The following is a 21,816-nucleotide window of genomic DNA, read 5'->3' as shown; positions in this document are numbered from 1 at the left end:
TCCTTTTCCTTCTCTCAGTTTCATTAAAGTCACGTAAAATATATTTCCTCTTTAGCTGGTAAGTGTAATATTGGGTTGATAAAATGTTACGGGTAAATTTGTCTATTATTCTACAAGGGTGAATTGTGTGGGATGAAATTATGCTTGAATATTAGGTTCCAGTAAAGGAGAACTTGCTTATGATAGTCAGATAGTTTTACAGGTAATTTTCCTATATCATTGTCACAACGCAACAAAAATTCTATCCCTCCAGTAACACGGAAAGGTGACTGAACTGAAATAGCCATCCCAAAACGTGCATCCCGCTTGCTGGCGGGGTGAGGAATTGCACATCTAAATCGCATATTCAACATCAGAACCAGAACCCAAAATTCTCATGTGGGTTGCATGAGCACAAATGGAGCGACGCCGTGTCAACAAACGCTGCAGAAGTTTGTAAAAACAAGTTTGAGGCGTCAGCTGCTTGTGTCTGTCTGTAAACAAAACAAAACAAGAAAAAAAAAAAACACGTGACGTGTTGCCCCGCCCCTCAGGAGCTTTGCAGCAGCGGGACGAATGACGGCTCCGTCAGAGGAAGTTACTGGAGGGTGCAGCTGTGCTAGCATGTAACCTTACACGAGTAGGCAGCGTTATCATCGCACAGGGAAGGTGAGAGTCTTTCAAACACAAACAAATATATCCAAATATATAAACTGCAAAGGTGTGGGAAAAAAATGCATGCGAGTGTCGTTATCCATCGTCCGCTAGCAGCTCCCAAGCTACAAACAAACTTCCGAGGCCTGTGCTAGTGCTATGTAGCTATCCGTTTCTGGTGTTTTCGCGTCGAGTTATCGAACTCAAAATTAATACATCACTTGTTTACATTTTTTAGCACGGAATATCGTAGACGTTATTATATATATATAACGAATGAGCCAAGTGGTTACTTTACGTTACAAGTTCCTTCATGAGTCAACGTTAGCATGCTAACAGCACATCCATAATGGCGTTTAGGAGCGGATTGCTATCTAGCGAGCTGGCTAACATATGGTCTACAAATCTGTTAATACCTAGCTGTGTAGTAATGCTGTGTAACTCCGCTACTGTGTAACTCATCTGCTGAAAGGCGTCACAACACCCGAGTAACATGTGTTTTGGGTTGGTTTCTGTTCAAACATGGCCTGCATGGTTGTTGTAGACCTTACTGTTGGTTAAAAACACCAAACGAGGGTAATTTTGCATGACAAATTTTTAACTGTAATTTTATAAATATTAAAAGTATTCGTACTGTTATTTTGTGGCTAATCGTTGTGGGCCTCGTAAACTTGGACGACATTTGCATTCAAGTTAGCGTACACCAACAGCCAACCAATTGATGAATGAAAGTATGTGTCCTTGTGATGCTCCTTCTGTTTTCTTATTTAGAAGACCCATGAAATGGGTGATCAGTTTTTTATAATGAAAATAAAGTGGTCTAATTCACACTTTTGTTTTGGTTTAGGAAGGCAGTAGCATTCATGGATATTGTGGACACCTTTAACCATTTAATACCCAGTGACCAGTTGGACGAGTCCCTGTTAGCAGGTCAGAATTTGGAATGTGAAGCCAGTCACGCGTTTGGAGCTGGACCCGTTCTGGAGGATTCGTTGAAAAACATGCTCAGTGACAAAGACCCTATGTTTGGATGTGCAAGTGCTCAGTTTAATCTCTTGGACAACGAAGATCCTGCTTTTCACATCGCTGGCTCGGCAAGTATGTCCACAGTCTGAAGCATAGGCCAAAATTCCTTGTTGTGAAAATGTACGGTAAAGCTTAAAAAGCTCACACAGTTTTTAAACATTTATGAAGCTAATTAAAAAGAAAAAAAGACATTGGTAAAAATAATCATATTGATCAATATCAATAATTCACAAACTGTGAATAAATGTAGAAAATACATTTAAAGAGCCCCCCTGGCCATTTTATGCAATTTCTTAATGAACCTTAAAGAACACACAAAAACTGGATTAAAGTCAATACTTTATTTTCACAAGGGCTGAATGATTTTAGTAAAAGATCGAACTACGATCATTCTAGCAGAAATTGTGATTTCAGTATCATTCACAGTTTTCTTCAAGGCAAGGTTCAGCGCATTCACAATGTAAAGTAACATTAACAAACATAACAGGAAATGAAATCATGGGTTGTGCCATCAGAAAAATTCAAACAGCTTTTATAAGAAGGGAAGTTGCACTTTCAAGTCCAAATAGAGGTTATTACAGTAAGGAAAGGAAACTTTTTATCAAAGTTTTTATTGACCCAATTTTTTTCCATCATACCACACATCAGTCAATGGACACATATCGTTATTGAATTATTGTCTAGCTCTTCTCAGTAGTCACTGTAGCGGTACCAGACAGAATATTCTAACAAAAACATTATTTTTCTTCCATTATTATTATTATTATTATTTTTTTTTTTTTTGCAGGTCCTCAAAATGCTTCAGCATCTGGAAACTTCAACCGTCATCTGAATGTTACAAATACACCACAAGTTAAAGGACCCAAGAGAAGGAAACATCCAAACAGTTTAGAGAACAGTAAGTGGGAGCTTGTTTTTAAAAAAAATAAAAAAAAGTTTAGTGAAATCTCAGTTACCACATGCTGACAAAATTCATGCAAGAGCTACTTTACACTCCAGCTGATGGTGGCATTAAGTAGCTTGCAGAACCAAAGCAGTATATACTTGTGAACCTTGTGTTGACCTCTGTATTTAAAGTGCTGCTGGAGCTTTTAACAGCATCTTCATTCAAAAAGATTTTATTGAGAATTCCGAAATAAAATTTTAAGAGACTCAAGGCGGTACAGCTGTACCGCCTTGAGTCTCTTAAAAATGTGACTCAGCGTAATACCCCCATCTAGTGGACAACTTTTGTTTCTGCACATACCTGTAGTTATCGTCCGTTTATCGTTATCGAGGTGAAATTCTCAATATATCGCGATATTGATTTTAGGCCATATCGCCCAGCCCTACTTTGTATAAAAGCTCCTGCTACATTAATAAACACAAAGATACATTTATGACAAAATAGGCAAAATTAAATCAAAACTGTAGGAGTGAACAATTATTTAGTGAGGACGCTCCAAGTTTGCAGGCCAAGGGAAAAGGTGGTGAAAATATAAATGTTTTTGTATTTTATGGTCATGAAATTTAAAAAATGTCACCATAAGGCTATTAAACTTCAGTCTTTAGTTTTTCCATTTTGATTTATTGGATGCTTCAGTAAGATATGGGGACTAAAAATGTGCTCCATCAAGTGGTTAGCCTACCAGTTAAGTTCTCTGCACAGAAAAGTAGCAGTGCAGCAATCAAAACACACAAAACAATCAATGTTTTCATCTAAATCAATAATCTCTGCAGCCAGATGTTTGAAGAGACTATTTCCTTAATTTTAAGGTTTGCTTAGCAAGCAGCTCCAGTCATGAAATGAAGCCTGTTAAATTGCCGTTCTTCCAACCTCTGAAATCATAAACTTGAAGATATCCTGCGTCCAAACGCTAACAGCTACACGTTTTTTTTTTACAAAAATTTATTTACGAATGGACTTCTGACAATCTGAACGCATTTGGCCTAAAAGAAATCCGTACGAATGAAGATATTTTCTGCCAGTAGACAGTAAATACCAGCCAAAAGCACAGTGACCCAAATCCTATATTTAGATTTACGAAGCTTTAATCTGTTTAAAATCTGTTCAACATGCTTTGCTTGTTTGTTCTTTACTTCACAGATTATGGTGACAAACATAGAATGCCGACCAACAGTTTGATCAGAGGACGACCTGGAAGGAAACTGGCTAACAGACTAAGCAAGGGCTTTCTAATAGAGAAAGGAGTTACAGGCCCTCAGCTGAAGAGGGAGTTGGTTCTGGGAGGTCGTATTAACATCAACAATATCAGTGGCGGACTGTGGCTCAAACCTACGGTTGTGTTGAGGCGACTGACCGTCACAATTGGAGGGTTTAAGATCGAGTTGCTTCCTGGACCTTCTTATATGCAAAGCGGGGAGACAAACCAGGCGGTATGCTTCGATGATGGTTTTTCTTACGGGGGCGACATCGGTTTAGGTGTCTTGCCCGAAGAGGCTGTCAGCATACAGAATCCCGGACCAGAGAACGTGGCAGAGATGGATGTAACTGAAAAAAGCTCCATGGATGATGCAAATCTTGGGCTGGGCCCATACGTGAACCCCAATGATGTTCAGACCACCAATGGGACTTTAAAAGAGGCCCCCTGCACACAAGAGACAAAATGTCACGATCAGAATGTTCTGGGAAAGAACCCGGTCAGTAAGGGAAAAGACTCTGTGAAACCGACACAGAGTGGTGACAATGACACGGCTGCTGCTGCTGCTGCGGATAAGACTGATAAGGAAAAGCAACAAGCTGGAGCCAAAACACTTCCCAAGTCCAAACAAGGACCGTCGCCGGGTAGGAACAAGGACTTGGTTTCGTGTAAAACGAGCCACGTAGATAAGGAGCATAAAGGACCCCAAAACAAGCCGTCCAAAACGATGCAAAGAGGAGACGCACACAAAATGAAACCTCTGAAGGATAAACAACCTGTTTCACCACTGAAAAGACATGCCGAAATCACCCAAAGCCCCCCTGTTGCTAAGGTGCAAAAGATACACGGGCCAGGGGATGATAAATTCAAGCCAAAGTCACCGACCTCTGCAACGAAGAAGCACCCGCTCTCTGGCATTCACACCGGTGATCAGCAGGGACCAGTCAAACAACGGAATCCCCACCACAGCACCAAACCCGAGCCTGACCAGCACCAGGCCAACAGTCATCCAGGCAATTCCTTAAAACACCCCCAGGAGGGCGGGCAGGAGAAGTTGAAACTGAAAAAGCTGGAAAAGATTCTCTCGAAACATAAAAGTAAAAATGTAAGGAGCATCTCTGTGGACGAGCCACAGCTGTTTATCCCAGATAACGCTCCCTCCGTGAAGAAGGAAGCTGCTGAGGAGCAACCGACCAACACTGATGGTGTTTGGGATGGCAACAACTGCTGTGGTCTGTGTAAAAAACACCACAATAATACGTAAGTGTTGCTATTCACATAAATATGGGTAATATACACTTAACTAGCCACAGCTTGCAGTAATTGTCTTATGTTATCTAGCTTCATGGTTGGATGTGGTCGCTGTGAAGACTGGTTCCACGGGGACTGTGTTGGTCTCGATTTGGCCAAGGTGCGTGAAATGGAGGAGGAGGACCAGATGTATGTGTGCTTAAAGTGTTGTGAAGAAGAAAGCAAGAAGGTGGAGCCCAAGCCCCCTTCTGTAGTCAAACCAGACATTCAACTAAAGACTGAGGAGCCGGATCATAAGCTGTCTCCAAAGCCCCGTCCAGGATGCTCTCAGGTTCTCACATCAGGGGGAGTCAGACCACTAAGGAAGGTAAGCGGACTTTGTGGGGGTTCTCTAAAATAATGTTTGGTTACTCGATTACATTAGTTTTTGTTTCTTTCTTCCAGTGTTGGGAAAGTTAGTTTAAAAAACAAACTAGTTCAAAGTTCAGTTCATACATTTTAAAACAAACTAGTTCGTTTCTTATTTCATAATTAAAAACATTTTGAACTAAGTTCACTTTTCCAAAAACTAGTTCATAGTTCTTTTTTTTCTATCCATCCATCCTTCCATCGAACTTTGACTCCTGCACATAACTTAGACGTAGGGTTGTCACGGTAACCGGTGTAGCGGTAAACCCCGGTAAAAAGTTGACAATAATAATAACCGTCTTGTTTTTAAAAAACTATATTATCTCGGTGGGTTTACCGTGGCTGCGGTGTAGGCGCGGTGACCCTTACCAGCCACCGTATCATCTGCTCAAGTTGCCGGCGGCACATGCGCGCTTTGTTGTTTACAACCAAAACTTTCTTGAAGCTAAAGCTGAAATAATGGCCAAAGGAGGAGACTGCAGCACTCAGGACATTTATTATCCCTCAAAGAAGACAAAGTGGGAAGTACGGGCATGTTTTGGATATTTGAAGAATGCCGAGGGACAGTTGATAGAAGACGGCTATCCTGTTTGCAGCACGTGCAGAAAAAGTGTCTGTGAAAGGCAGCAATGCTTCAAATCTCATGACACATCTGCGTGACCATCACCCACAACTCTACAGTCAACGCAAGGCAAGCTAACGTTAGCGTTTTAGCTAAAATACGTGATCCAAGGATTTGGGTTGAGGGAGAATGCAACGAGTCGCTATATAAAGCAGCCGCAGCGCCGCTACCTGCATATAAACCGTGTCGCGGACACCTCCATGTTAAAATGACGCTATGCATTACGGGGCTCCCAGGGGCAGATAAGAGTTGGTCTCTCTCCGAGAATAATTATGAATTTAACAACGATTACTGCCTGATGACATTTTCCCACATCTGCAAAGCTCACTGGAAGGACACAAACCGAGGACAATATTTTCCTGATATAGGGTTTATTACTCAAGTAAGGGTAAAAAAGTATCTGATTAGAAGGCTACTTGAGTACTGAGTATCATCTGATCTAATACTTTTAAAATGATGACATCAAACAGACAAAAAATCAGAAGTTATGGGCAAATATTGGTATTTTAAAGACTAAAGGGAAAAAATGTAAACAAATAAACAACAATTACAAAATAACACATTTTAGGCAAAATTTAGACACAAACTAGGACAATATTTTCCTGATATACAGGGTTTATTTAGTTGTCTGAAAATGTAACACGTTTAAAAAAATACCGCGATAATACCGAAAACCGTGGTAATTTTGGTCACAATAACCGTGAGGTTAAATTTTCACACCGTGACAACCCTACTTAGACGTAGAAAAGTAGACGCCGCACCAACCACTACTGCCTATGTTTGGCCACATTTGCGGGTTCTACTTTTTATAAACTCTATGGTTAACAGAATGTTTTAGCTAGACTTTTAGCTCCAGAAAAGCTCTGTGGAGATCTGGAGCTAGAACGGCGAAAGAACGCGTTCATAAACCCGCTCACGCACGCCAGGACAAACGCACTCACTTTTACGTTCGTCACCCAAAATACGAACGAGTTCAGTTTACGTTCACCAAAAAAAAAACGAACAAATTCACGAACGATCATTCAGTAAACGCGTTCAGGCACAACACTGCTTTCTTCATTATTTGTTGTCCCCAGCTAGCTGATTCCTCCTCTGGTAATAATCATAACCTGGACAAGGATTTGTTCTCATTTTTGCTTTTATTTTAAGTGAGAAAGAGGTGTGTGGGTAACGTGGGACACATCATTTCTCACACACAAATTTCACCTCGGCTTTCCACCGGATGCGTAAGCGGCTAGTAATGTCTGTGAAGTATATATTCTGGATTTATTTTTCACGTGTTGCACTTCCGGAACACGTGAAGCTCAGCAGTACAGATCGGGGCAGACAGGAAATCATCCCATAAATAATAACAAAAGTAGCAGTAATAAATAATAAAAAAACCCTCATGTGCAGACAGGACATGGAGAGGCTCAGTCATGCGTTCATCTCCAGCAGGCTGGGACTATTGCAATGGTCTTTTGACTGGTCTTCCCAAAAAGCTGTGAAGCAGCTGCAGCTTATTCAGCATGCTGCTGCTAGAGTCTGAACAAGAACCAAGAGAACTGAGCACATCACTCCTGTTCTTGAAGCATACCTGCAAACTTGTAGCTTTTCGATGAAAATCAGTTTTTGAAGCCAAATGTGGCGTTCACGTGAATGGTGTAGAAACGATGAGTTCTTGTTTTAGGGGGGTCTTCTGTCAGGGTTCAGCCACTTTTATGAGAGTCAATGAGAGAGAAGAGGGAGGACTCCTCTTGTTCACAATCTTTGTTCTGGCGTTAGTCACGTGTCGTCATTTGACCAATCACAGTCAGAGACGGCATACTGCAGTGCTCACAGCGAGTAGTATGAGTGCTGTTGCTTGAACTTCTCACTGCGATTTTGAGCCTAACGTTTGTCAAATCTAACAAAATCACCACTAAATAACGGTTTTCTGTCCAGGACTTTAGCAGATTTACCTTTTTATATTTTTCCCAAGGCTTGTCGTGTTTTTAATTTATTTTTGTTTTGGAGTTGATTTTGGAGTTAACACTGCCAGTATTTAACCTCATTAAAATCTAATATTAGTAACAAATACCTTTACTGGTAAGAAATGGCCACCTGTATGCTACAGCCTGACTCATTTAAAATAAATCCTAATATATTGATCTGGGCATCGTACGATTTAAGGACGCTGGAGGAGAAACACGTGACGAGATAATTTCATAATATTTTAACATTTCTGCTGCAATAAGGAGTCTGAACAGCAGTTTGCTATTAGCAGTGGTTTATTAAAGTATTCAAGCAAACAGCTGAGTTAAAGCTGTGTTTACCTACAGCTGCAGCTCTTTCACCTTTTTCACACCCTCCGAGTTTGCAGGTTTGTTGAAGCTCTTCACTGGTAACCAGTAAACTACAGAATCCATTTCAACGTGCTTCTAGTAGTTTATAAATCACTCAGTGGCATGGGGCCAGAATACTTGTCAGATCTCCTTCGGGTATATACACCCAGCAGGGCTCTGAGGTCCTTAGGAAGCAGTCAGCTGGTAGAACCTCGGGTCAGAACCAAACAGGGTGAAGCAGCTTTTAGCTACTATGCTGCTCACAGATCTGCCCCAGATCTAGAAACGTTGAAAACCTTCATGTATTCATCAGCCTTTGAATGAATGTTTCTTATCCTGCACATTCTGCACTGCAGCTGCTGCACCCTTTAACCTTTTCTTTTGAAATCTAAATAGAATTTGTGTGTATTTTAATTCTGCTGTCACACAGATTTTAATGTTCTTGCTAATTAGAAAGCATATTGAATTTCCTCTGTATGAAATGTGCTATATAAGTAAAGCTACCTTTCTTTGCATAATAGCAATAATATTGATATTAGTAACTGTAATAAATAATTAAAAAAATAATAGTAATACTAATGGACGATGGGACATGCTGCTGAGGTCCAAATGAAAACGCATCTATTACATTACTCGTCTGGTGGATCAGACTTTTATTTAAATGAGTTAAATTTAATTTTTGAATCATCTCTAATGAAATAATGTCTAATTTACCTTTTAAATCTGTTCAACAGGATCCAGAAAGGACGCCGTCCACAGATGTGAAAGAAGGAACTCATAAAGCAGGTGATGTTATCAGCTGTGGGTGTAAGAACAATTCTGTTTTTAACTCGGCATTGGAAGATGTTTAACACGTCTTTGGAGAAAAAAAATGTCAAAATATACTCAAAATACATTGTTTATGGTAACATTTATTCATGAATTCTGTCACTACGGTCCAGAGCTGGTGGGATAAGAGTCAGGATCAGGGGTGTCAAACTCATTTTAGCTCAGGGGCCACATTGATGGAAATCTAGTCCCAAGTGGGCCGGACCGGTAAATAAAAAACAACTTCAGATTGTTTCTTTGTTTTAATACAATCAGTATAAAACAAGGCTGGAGCCTGAGGACAGTGTTTCCAAAATAGTACAAGTACAACACCTGAAGTGTACTTGAAAATTTGAAAAAAATTAAAAATCAATCAATAAAAATAAAAAACATTCCTTAGTGATTCAAAGAGCTTACAGATCACATGGCTAGATCAGTTTCATGCAGCACTTAAAGTATATTTGACTCATTTTACTTAACATCTTTTAGCTTTCACCAGCACATCAATATCAGAAGTCCCATCCTGAGTGGCGGCCAACTTCAGGATGTGATTCAAGTTCTTGTGTGAACCTTGGGCGCAGCTTTGTTTTATTTATACTCATTACAGAGGAAACTTGCTCACAAAGATAAGTTTATTTTCACTCTACATTGTAAAGTATGAAAATAAAGTTTACACAACCATCCCGCGGGCTGGATTTAACCCGCTGGCGGGCCGCATATTTGACACCCCTGGTCAGGACACTTTTCCACAGGGAAACACATAATAGTAACAAGCTAGCATTAGCCTCGTCGCAGCTAACTTTTTCTTGGAATAAACATCAGTATCTACCAAAAATCCACTGAATCATTAAATATTGTTCTTGGGAAAGAAGTTTTGTTATACGAGCCTAATAAATAGAAAACCCCTCATCTGGTTGTGGACTTAAATTTAAAGTTGCATTTGTTTATTTCTGTCCTTATAGGTGTTCAGTCCAAACATGAGACAAAAAGTAAGACTCCGTCCAGGACCTCAAAGAAACCGGTCTCTGTGGATGCCATCAGACGAAGCGTGCGCGATTCTCTGAAAGAGATTCTCACACAGAGGTCAGTCATTCACAGATGAGTGTCATTTGGATTAAACTAGACACTTTTAAAAATCTTGATTATAAAACAACTATTTCAGGTTGAAGGATTCCAACTTAAACATCTCAGTGGAGAGGGCGTCAGAAGTGGCCAAGAGGATTGAAAAAGAGCTGTTTCATCTTTATAAAGACACCGATCACAAATACAAGAACAAGTACAGAAGCCTGATGTTTAACCTTAAAGATACAAAAAATAATGTAAGTGCCTTTATTATTATCAGGCATAATCCAGAAACTTTTACTCTGGATTTGGTTTAATCGTTTGCATCTTGGCGTTTTTTCTGCAGGTCCTCTTTAAGCGGGTTCTCAGAGGGGAGATCTCTCCTGGTAACCTGATTCGCATGAGTCCCGAGGAACTGGCCTCGAAAGAGCTGGCGGCCTGGCGACAGAGAGAGAACAGACATGTACGTGATGCTTACACCTCATATGACGGAGGTTTAAATTACAAGTGATGTATATTTAAACACATGCTTTTATTTTCTTAAACCAATTTACCAAACAATCACAGTAAGTCATTGTCATTTTTAGACAATTGAGATGATCGAGAAAGAGCAAAGGGAGGTAGAGAGGCGGCCCATCACAAAGATCACCCATAAAGGTGAAATCGAAATAGAGAGCCAGGAGCCCATGAAAGCAGCAGAGTCCACAGAGGTAAGAGTCAGAGCTGGTGTCACTCTGTCTGCTTATTTGAAACATTTTAACGTTTATTTTCTCCCTCTTTAGATTGAGCCTCTTCCCAAAGTTACTGAAGTCCCACCAGAACCTCCCCAAGTCCCAGAGAAGCAAGCAGAAAACACCAAGACGGAGAAGGACACCACAGCTCAACACAAATCCCATCTATTTGATCTACACTGTAAAATCTGCACAGGTAAAGTCTGAGTCCGGAGAAGTCCCGGGTTTTATTAACCATCAGGAACTGCTTATAGAGAAACATCTTTGTCCTACATCAGGTCGTATGGCTCCCCCGGTGGAAGAGGCACAAACCAAAGTGGCGAAAGTTGCAACCACAGTGGTTCGAAGACAGTCGACCAAATCGGAAGACTCGAAGAGCTCGACGCCGCCTCCGGTGGAAGACGATCTGCACCTCGCGGTTTTAGAGGAGAGTTTCCAAAGTGCCAAGACGGGATATGAAGCAAAGTAGGACATATTTTAAGACTCGTTGCTCCGATGTGCGACATGTTTTTGTGCGTTCACCTCACCGTTGCTTCTGTCGCAGGTCGGAGCGCGCTCCTGGGCGAGAGGAAGAAACGGTTTTCCTTTCCAGCCTGAAGTCTTTGTGGCGGGGATTCATCCACATGCACGCCGTGGCAAAACTTGTGACGAAAGCGTTTCCGGTCTCGGGCATTCTGGATAACTTAACTGAGGTAAAGTGGACACAGAGGAACGTTTCGGTTCAGAATGGCTTCAGTACTGTGCTGCTTGGACACACGTGTTCTAGTGGACACTGTGAGAAATCTGGGTTCACATATATATCTATATATATAAATAAATAAGAGTAATCCGTTTAATCAAGTTACTTTTTAACACGGTGATCAGTAATTGATTTCAATTGAACTAAGTTTATTTATATAACGATATATTGTGAAACATTCAGTCAGATGAAAGTAGCAACTTTTTTAGACTAAAGTTATTGTAGGAAATTTCAATAAATAGTTCAAACTGATACATGTTTAACTTGAGGTGTCTGAACCATAACAGAGTTATCTACATTTCAGTGGTGGAAACAAAACCCACTGCACACTGCTGCCAACTAGTGGTCGGCATTTGAATTGCACCAAAAGAAAAGTAAATACACAAATGTTTGCATGTAAATTATTCCAAAAATTCGATGCACAGTTTTTAAATATCTATAATATCGCAGGAAAAAATTATGATATATTGCCATATGGATATTTTCTTACATTCCTATATAACGCCAAATCAACGTGGTCTCAAGGCACTTTACACAGTAAACATTCCAACTGACCTTACTTGTTAGTGCATCGAGTTCAGTTCAATAATCCAGTTAGTTAAAAGTTCCCTATGTAAGGAAACTCACCAGATTTCAGCAGTCCCCATACTAAGCAAGCATATAGTATCAGTGGAGAGGAAAAGTCTCCTTTAACAGGAAGAAACCTCCAGCAGAACTTGGTTCAGTGTGAGCCGCCAACTGTCGTGACTCACTGGTGGTTTGAGAAGACACAAACACAAACTGATGAACTAGTAGAAGTACTTTCTATGGTAAAGTAAATTTATTACAGGGTATCCGCGGGTCCTTGAAAAGTCTTAAATTTGCTTTTCCAAATTTAAGGCCTAAAAAATCCTTAAACAGTTTCCAAAGCTCTTAAATGACCAAAGACCCAATAAACAAGATTCTTTTATTTCTATAAAGTTTTTGTGGACTTCTAGTTGGTGTTCAGCATTTTTTGTGTACGATGTTGGCGTAAACGCAACTGTACACATTCAGTTGGATGTGAAAGGGGCTATTTTTAGATGGTTAAGCTAGTGGGAGCTTGCGCCATGGGGAAGTGCAAGTTTAAATTCAACTGGATGGCTAATCCCACGTTTGTGACGTGGTTATCACCAGTTCCAGGCAATAGCTGGAAATTATAGCTTAAATTTGGCTCCCTTAGACCTGCAGAAACCCTGTATTCTCAAGGTACATAGTTAGATGATGAAAATGGCTGTTTTTGAGTCCAAATATGGTGTTCACTTCAACTGTATAGATCCAAAGTTTCGGAGGTCCTGTGCAGTCGTCCCCTTTTTCACACCTTTTGAGTTTGCAGGCATGAGATGACTTTAAGGCAGCACAAGATATAATGCAGGTGCTGCTGTTAGAGGCTCATGAACCTAACCACATTTGAGACTTTAATATTTCTGCTCCACACAGAGTTTGTAACAATTAGCCCTGTTCTCAGACAAATGTTGCTAAAACTAAACAGTTTAACGAGAAAAAATAAGTTATTAAATATTATTTTTATATAAATGTTTTTTCTTCCTAATAGGACCTACCCGACAGCATCCAGGTTGGTGGGAGGATAAGTCCTCAGACAGTTTGGGATTACCTGGAGAAGATCCGAGCAACTGGAACCAAAGTGAGTTTTAGGTTTACATGAATACATGTGCTTGTTGGGGGGGGGGGGGGGGGGGGGGGGGGACGACTCCAGAGCATTTGACCAGCTTGAAAACTTTATTAAATGTGTCAAAAATGCAATCAGCCTCACAAGCACATTCAGAAGCTTGACCTTGGTGCACAACTTCTGTCATATTCTGCTGTTTGCAGCTTTTACTGACACATGCTTTTTGTTTCATTAAAGGAGGTGTGCCTGGTTCGCTTTGCCCCCGAGACAGAGGAAGATGAAATCTCCTACACTCTTCTTTATGCCTACTTCAGCAGTCGTAGACGTTTCGGGGTGGTGTCCAATAACCTTAAACAAGTGAAGGATATGTATCTTATCCCCTTGGGAGCTACAGAAAAAGTTCCTCATCAGCTTGTTCCCTTTGATGGACCAGGTAACCCGAGGAGTAAATCTCTTTTTCCTTCTGATTGTTTCATTAAATCTGGTCGGCATATCCAATTTGTCCAACTGAATTAATGTTTGACCTTCTTTAGGGTTAGAAAACAACCGCGCCAACCTTCTGCTTGGACTCATCATTCGCCAGAGACCTAAAAGAGATTTTCTTCCTGTGGACGTGAATGAATCTGCAAGGATCGTTCCTGAAATCAAGCCCATCACCGTTCCTCCCAAAGTTATCCGAACAACCGAGGAGGATGAGAAATTATTCCTGTCTTCTCTCACCGCATCGCTGAAAAAAGAGGTGGAGAAGCCGCTCGACACTGCTCAAGAGGAGCCTGTGAAGTCTTTAGAAGAACCAACTACAACAGAGGAGCTTAGTAGTCAGGAATCACAAAAGCCGCTTCGCTTTCTTCCAGGTGTGCTGGTGGGCTGGGGCGGAGAACTTCCTCCTCTGCCAGTTTTCAACGATAAGCCACTGAGAACTGGACAGAACACCCCTGAGACCCAGCCTGCTCCCAAAACAGATGCATCAACTGGTAACTCTAAAAGTACGACAGCAGCTTCTCCCCGCTTTGTCATCAAAAAGAAGGAAGGAAAACCAGCTAAAGCAGAATCGGAGCTATCGAGCCCAGACAAGGCATCTGCTTCGAACAGCTCATCGGCTAAAGAGGCCGCAGCACCGGCCCCTCATGCATCAGTCACTCTAAAAGATAAACCTCCAGACGTATCAACGGGTGAATTCTTGGCTAGCTTAGCAGCAGCTCCAAGTGGTCCTGAAACAGAAAAAAGCCCAAGTGAAGGGGTCTCTCCATCACAGTCCCAGGCTGCTTTAGATGACACAAATAGCTCAAAACCTGCTTTGAGTGGAATACTGAAAAAACCTGCAGCTGCGACTGAAGATAAGTCAGCGGTGCTGCAGCAGGATAAAGCCACCCTTCCTGCTGCTCTGAGTCCTAAACCAGTTCCTGTGTTGAGCTGCGCCAGACGGGAGCCAGTGTTACCATTTCACCAAGGATACTTGCAGCTCTCTCAGGCTCGGCACAGACCCGAAGAGCAGAACCAAGCCGCCACTCAATCAGTTCCCAGTAAAAAGGCTGGTGTTGATGCGAGCCAAGCTGGTGCTGAAGCAGTTCAAACACCGAGTCCTCCTCAAGTCCAAGAAGCTCAAGAGTCCTCTAACACAGATCATGACTCTGTAGCGGCTCCAGCTGTCCCAGAATGCAACAGCGCAGCTTCAGACACCGTCTCCACACCAAACACAGACGACAGTTCTTCACAGGCATCTTCTGGACTTCAGCCACAGCACCCAGAGAGTCTCTCAGAACCATCTGTCCAAGTCCCATCCGTGGCCAAAGACTACAGACGACCAGATGAGCTATACACCGACCCCTGGGAGAGGCAGCGGAGCTCCGAAGACCGAGACCACGGTAAGCACGGCTACCACAGGGACTCCCACCACGGGAAAAAGAGCCGACACCACGATAGGGATTGGGAGAAAAGCGACAAGCACAGGGAGAGGAGCAGACACCATTCACACTCGGACGATCGTCACGCCGAGAGGAGGAAAGAGAGGCACCACAAGGACCGCCACCGGCACAGACGGGACTCCGACTACGAGAACGGACGAAGAAGTTCAAAAGACAGTTACTCATAATTTTTATCTTTGGGGTTTTTAAAGACTTTCACTCACATGGCTGGTATCTATTTTATTTTTCATACATACAAATATACACACACCAGTCTGTATCCAGAACACATATTTCTCATAAGTTTCTTTTCTATTATTCAGCCAAAGTTAGGTCTTTCAGTAAAACAATTCAAATCCATACAATTGTTGTTCAAACCTAGAAAAACTTCATTTGAAACCTTTTCGACTGAATTTTTGTAAAAACGGCGCCCACATCGAGCTTCTGAACTGACCGTTTGAGATGAGCTCTAATTTTTAGTCTAAATGTTTAAATATTTAAATACAAACTGGTTTAAAGCAACAGCATTGTCTTTTGTTTTTAGCCTAAATTGCTTAAATATTTTATAAGCATATCTTCGGTTGTGGAAGTTTGTACATTTTGGCTTGTAAAATATGTGTGCCTTTGCACTGTGTGTTTAATGTACAGTTGGTAATAAAACTAATCCTTTTTTTATTATCGATTATAAACATGTGCTGTTTGTATTTTATTGATGCATCAAATATCCCTACAGACAAACCTAAAGACTACGTTACACAACAAGACCATCATGTATGTTAAAACCCTCACTGTTTCTAACGAACCGTTCTGGTTTCGTATCTCCAAACAATAAAATGTTTCTGATGCTTCCTTCTAAACCTTTTGAAAAAATCTCAGAGGTGATGACCGACATGTTTTTGTGAAGTTCAAAACCTCCAAAGTAAACCAGACCCCCGTAGTTTAAGGCTACGTATCTCTCAAATGGGTCCAGATCTTCCAAAATGCTTTCTCTACCGTTCAGGAACACCTGGACGACTGTGCTGTTTAGATTTAAGGACACGTTGTGCCACCTGTTGCAACACAGAGAGACATTTTTGAAAGTTAGAGGAAAACAAAACCTTTCTCCAAGATTAACGGCAATCTTCAGATGACCCCCTTCAAGTCCAACTGCGAGGTAGTCGTCATCTCCGTGCTCGGCCTTTCCCACCCACAGGATCAAACCGTCTCTGGAGCTTGTGCGGAAACTGAAAGAGACTTGTGTGTATTTCAAGTTTCTTGAGTTGAATCTCTGGTCTTTATATTTAATGTAGGATGTTCCGACAAACCTGAAAGTATCTGTGGACATTTCTGTGTTGCAGTAAGTCCCTGTCCATCCTAAAGGACATATGCATTTGTAGGAGGCGACAGCAGACACAGCACATATGGAACCACGTCTGCAGATGTTTTTTATGCAGTTTATGGACTGGTTACACACAGGGCCAGTCCATAACGACGGGCATACACATACAAAGGAGTTAAACCCTGTAGTTTTGCACCGACCTCCATTTTGACACACTTTAAACCCACAGGGTGTTCCATCCCAATCACCTACGTTTGCTCCACCAACGGCTCCCACCTCCGTTAGCTCAAGTTCTTGACCATTGATTAGAAGTTCTCTCAGACCACCTGTAAAGCTCATTGGCTCCCTTTCCGTTGCGTCTGGAGAGACAAAGCTTAGAGTGGACACACCTCCAACAAAGACGTCTGTAGCCACGTCAAGAGTGGTCATCCTCTTGGTCCCATTTTCTCTGACCTCCTCATTGTCCAGACTAAGGAAGGCTTGGTGACCAAATCGTCCAGCCTTCACCGTGTGCCAGGTCCTGCCGAGCAAGTCCACTTTCTTAGTCGTCTGTAGGATGTGGGTGCCATCTCCTAGATTGTATCTTAGCTGGACAAACCCAGATGTCAAGGAGAGACAGATGAAATCTCCTGGGGAAAAAAGGAATGTTCTCATTGTGAACTAGTTCTTCGTTTTATAACCTTAAAATTAAGTCTCTGAATAATAGGCGTATGTTGAGCCCCAAAGGCGTCAGTTTGTTTTCAGAATTGCTGGGGACAATAACCATACACTTGAGTGGGGTTTAAAAATTGCTGGGGACAATATAGGCTAGCACGGGGTCGGCGGCTTTGTAGCCGCATGCGGCTCTTCCATCCATCTGATGCGGCTCTCTGTGCTTGTAAAATAATGAATGGATATTTAAATAAAATGCTTTATATTTTACTGCATTAATTTTACATCTGTAAGCCAATTCTAAATGTAAAGATTGTCTGCGTAAACCTGAACAGGTCCAACCCGGTCTTACTGTGAGAGCGGGATGACGTGTCACGCTTGTGCGTAATCATATCGGCGCTTCCTGAGCTGGAGGATGTGAGATTCTGGGCTTCTCTTCAGACGGCTCCTGGATGCGTTGCCACATTGGAGACAGGAACAAGCACTATTCAGCCAAAGTTTCATAATCAGGGAACATTTTCTAAGTGACAAGTCTGAGAGACCGGGTTTGGAAAACACTCGCTTCAGTGGGAGGAACCTTCCACATGCGCTCTGGTTCTGAGAGCCTGGATTTGTATTCTGAACAGTCTAAACATGTTTTAAAAAGAAACGTATGAGAAAAGTGGTACCTGCTCAGTAAAACCACCAACGGTGAAAAATATCAAAATATTGCAGGCAGAGACGGGCTACAACTTCTGGATCCACTTTATATAAATCGTTTTATTGATTATCTTCTTATGAAAGATGACTTTGACGTACACGAGCGACGGGGGATGTTGTCTGTGCCTAAAATAATTTCATGTTATTCATCTTGTTAGTTTAATTTCCATAATAGCGGAGCAGGTGCGAATTTTAGACACGTCACGCATGTCTCCGTTTTAAACATGTTTAAACTGTTCAGAATACAAGTCCAGGCTCTGTCTCGTTAGATTGGTATAACTAAAGTTTGTACTGAATGAAACTTTACATTAAACCATGTTGAAAAGAAAAGGATCCGATTAAATCATTCCCCCTCATTTACAGTCACGACGTACAGCGCAGTGCGCGTGGCTCTGGGGTTAATCAAGTTTAATTGTTTCTCTTTGCAACAATCTTCACAAGAAGACAAAACAGTTAAATGGCAGGTTACAGATATTTATATTAGACTTTTATTTTGACGGATAAACTCAAGGATGTTGGTTGTTTTGAAAGAATTACCCCGACGCACACTGATGCGCATGGATGAGCTGACATTTTAATACGCACATCGCAGAGGTAACTTGATTCCCATCAGAACATCAGAGCTTTATACTGGACACTGTGTTCAGCGCGGCTCGGAGCGCCCACGGTGGACAGTGGGCTGAAGATCTGTAGAGGGGTTCGCAGCGCAGCGCAGAACCACGGTGCATGCGATAAGATTTCCTCCCACTGAAGCGGTCTAGAAACCCGGTTTCTCTGAGGGATGTGTCACTTGGAAAAATGTTCTTTTTATGAAATTATGAAACTTTGGCTGAATAGCGCTTGTTCCCGTCTCTAATATGGACACGCATGACGCATCCAGTCTGAGGCAGAATAGCAGCTCAGAAAGCACCTGTAGAGACATTTGATCACGCACAAAGTTCATGTGGAGCAGAAGCGGTCGGGCCACGGCAGGTGAAATGTTCCTACATGAAGTGAAACTGTTTAATTGTAACATTAATATGTTACTGGACATGCTGGTCTGGTTGGTTAGACCAGTGTTTGAAGTGGAAAACACACACACACACACACACACACACACACACACACACACACACACACACACACACACACACACACACACAAATTAAAATAATGCTGATAGCGTGGACTAGAAGACAGGTGATGGTTTACGTATTTAAATGATGATCAGGCTGATGTAAAATGTAATCTCCATCCTTATCCAGACAGAATTATCCTCTATTCTTTCTCTATTTGCTCTGCTCTTGTCTGGGCTGATCAGCTGATGGTGCGTGCGGTGCGCCTAACGGCTGTGGTGCACATTTTACGCATTTGGAGAGGTGGGCTGGATGCTTTGCTTTTACTGGAAGATGGTCCACTTAATGCACGGGTGTAGACTACATATTAATGACAAATGAATGAAAATTAAATTGTGAGTTTTTACTTCATATTTTATAAATAAAAATGATGGGGTATAACATTTATGATGTCTTTTTAAATGAAAATTTCTAGCGCGACCTGCCTGCTTCACTTAAGTCACTGCTTATTAAGGTCTGTCCAAAATTACCGTGGCCCACCCAAAAATGGAAACCTGGCGCTGCGCCTGTTATAAACCTCTGCAAATGGTTGTTCTTCACTTTATCAAACTCAGACTTTGTACAGCTAATGTCAAGATGTAAAATTATGAATTCAGTCCAGCTCTTCCGTCCCTCTCCTGCTCTCCTGGAAACCCGACATCGGCTGTCAGAAGCGGGAGGTGAAGAAGGAGATGAGGCAAACAGAGTGAGTGCGACGTAAAGAAACCAGACTGGTGTGGAGGTGAGCAAAACAGCTGGAAAAGTGTGGGTGTTGAATCCCCCACGGGTGCGACGCCCATGCGAGCGACCGGTACCTGCTGCTGTCACCTGATGTGAGCAGCTCTCTGCTGTCTGAGGCTAGGCCCCGCCCACAACGCTGCGGCTGCTGCGGTGTTTTCTTTACCGTGGGAAACGGGTAATAATGGCTCTTTGATGGGAACAGGTTGCCAACCCCTGGTATAAGATCTGAGCTGGTAAAACAAAAATCCTCATCAGCAGGCTTTTTTGAAAGTGGGGGGGACACAGCTGCCAATCACAAATTTTACCGGGGACATGTCCCCGGCGTCCCCGGTTAAAATGACGCCTATGTTGAGCCCGCATCTCAGGCTCTCGAGGGGATAAACAAACCAAACTGAACCGAATGCAGCGTATTAAGCAGTAAAATGAGTATTTTTCATTCTGATATTTGTACTTTTTCATCAGGGATCTAAATATCTCTTCATGGACCACGAGGGTCCTCCAACAAGTTAAACAAGCCTGTGGTTTATTTGTCAGCAGTTTAACTAAATTATAATTTTAAGGAGTAGATTTAACTGATATTTAATTCCCTAAAACCAAGCATGGGACTTACAGACCAACAGCTACTAATATTGACTTTTCTTTTGCACAAATTTGCCATTATGTTAAATTAAGAATCCTTTTGAGAGGAAAAAAATGTTTGTCAACTGATCTGGCTTCACAACTTTCTGAACGTCTTTTTAGAATAAAAATGCAAGAATGCATTTTCATAAGAAATTTCTAATTAAGATCTAAACATCTGAACAACTCCTCACCAGCTCTGGAACTGAGATGCTGTGCAGCGTACAAGAGGATGCCATCAGGTGACAGAGGCTGGAACTGCAGCTCTATTACAGCCCTGTGTCTAATCCTCATAGATGGGAATGACATCCAAGAAGACTGGTTAGCGCTGAAGAATGGATCGCTGATGGTGACAGCTGAACGAGAAAGATAACAACATTTAAATCATTCATCAGTGTTGTCTTTTGAAATAAAGATGTCCCACAAAGCAGCCGGGTTCTGCAGTGAAACCTCTCTGGCAGTGGAGTCCTGCAGTCCCCAGGGGGCACTGACAGGTATATCCATTGGGCAGAGGGATGCAGGTGGATCCCTGGGCACAAAGAGGAGGAGGGTTGTGCTCAGCGTCACACACAGACACGTTCTCAGTGCAGAGAGCTCCTTTCCATCCAAAAGGGCACTGGCAGCTGTGGACGGGAACAATGCAACTCAGTAATTGCTCTCGTTTTCTTTAGCTACACAGCAGCCAACTCATGTCACAAACAGGGAAAGGGCATCAAAAGGCTTTGTTGATGTACGGCTTACTGCCAAAGCCAACGACAGAAAGAACACCAGAAAACATTTTCCCACTTACTACACAGAAGAGCCAGAGTCCACGCATGTCCCCCCATTCTTGCAATGAACCTGAACACAGGGAGTGACTCCACACTGACCCACACTTCGCCCAAAGGCTGGATGACCCGCAGGCTGCCCCAACGCCTGAAACCTTCCATCCCGTCTCGTCCGAAACTGCACATCAAAAATGCACCCTTAGAGACACAAAAGGATTTTATTAGTCTGATGAAGAGGCACAAATACAAGTCAGTGCATGCATATTGAGACCCAAAATGTTGTGCATTGTGCTTTCAGTTTGCATAATTTGTACAGTGCTTGAAAATAATTAGATTTGTAGCCTATTCCAATATATTACACAAATGGATTATTCCATAACTTATTAGATCCTGAAGAGCACCTGAAATATACATTTAAAATACTTTATGCAAACCACTGACGCACTCGCTTCCACCTGTTTTAACATTACACAAATACCTCATTAAATTAAAGGCAATGTTTTAAAAAAAAGCTGCATAAAGTAAAAGTACTTTTAAAATGCCAGTTCTAACTGAACAATTGTATAAATAAATGCAAAGTACATAAAACTACATTTTTGTGTAGCCACCAGTTCTCATAAAAACAGGATTTCTTTTAGTTTTACACTGTAAAA

The 21,816-nt window shown here is 41.9% G+C and overlaps 2 protein-coding genes across 3 annotated transcripts in view; one reads left to right on the top strand and one right to left on the bottom strand.

Moving 5' to 3' along the window:
• The first annotated feature begins 514 nt into the window (after window positions 1-514).
• Window positions 515-15,964, top strand: phf3 (PHD finger protein 3). Of its 2 annotated transcripts, none has more exons than XM_015944433.3 (16): window positions 515-648; window positions 1,481-1,731; window positions 2,447-2,557; window positions 3,746-5,060; window positions 5,142-5,418; window positions 9,119-9,170; window positions 10,154-10,274; window positions 10,354-10,510; window positions 10,600-10,716; window positions 10,841-10,963; window positions 11,036-11,180; window positions 11,263-11,449; window positions 11,529-11,676; window positions 13,297-13,386; window positions 13,609-13,804; window positions 13,905-15,964. In XM_015944433.3, exons 2-16 carry the CDS (start codon window positions 1,497-1,499, stop codon window positions 15,461-15,463), a joined length of 4,833 nt encoding a protein of 1,610 aa, XP_015799919.3. In that variant the 5' UTR covers window positions 515-648; window positions 1,481-1,496; the 3' UTR covers window positions 15,464-15,964. The 2 variants fall into 2 exon arrangements, with proteins under 2 accessions (XP_015799919.3, XP_015799920.3); XM_015944434.3 differs by having other exon boundaries at window positions 524-648; window positions 1,485-1,731.
• A 62-nt stretch (window positions 15,965-16,026) lies between these two features.
• The window catches only part of eys (eyes shut homolog), a 370,767-nt gene continuing 364,977 nt past the window's right edge, over window positions 16,027-21,816 (bottom strand). Inside the window, exons 49-52 of the mRNA XM_054750130.2 lie at window positions 21,187-21,361; window positions 20,847-21,019; window positions 20,591-20,752; window positions 16,027-17,222 (exon numbers count right to left, since the gene is read on the bottom strand). Coding sequence (XP_054606105.2) covers window positions 16,027-17,222; window positions 20,591-20,752; window positions 20,847-21,019; window positions 21,187-21,361 — 1,706 coding nt within the window. The remainder of the gene's footprint in view (window positions 17,223-20,590; window positions 20,753-20,846; window positions 21,020-21,186; window positions 21,362-21,816) is intronic.

The sequence above is a fragment of the Nothobranchius furzeri genome, chromosome 12 (genome assembly GCF_043380555.1).
Source record: "Nothobranchius furzeri strain GRZ-AD chromosome 12, NfurGRZ-RIMD1, whole genome shotgun sequence".
Lineage (NCBI taxonomy): Eukaryota > Metazoa > Chordata > Actinopteri > Cyprinodontiformes > Nothobranchiidae > Nothobranchius > Nothobranchius furzeri.
This window is presented reverse-complemented; position numbering and strand designations above follow the sequence as displayed.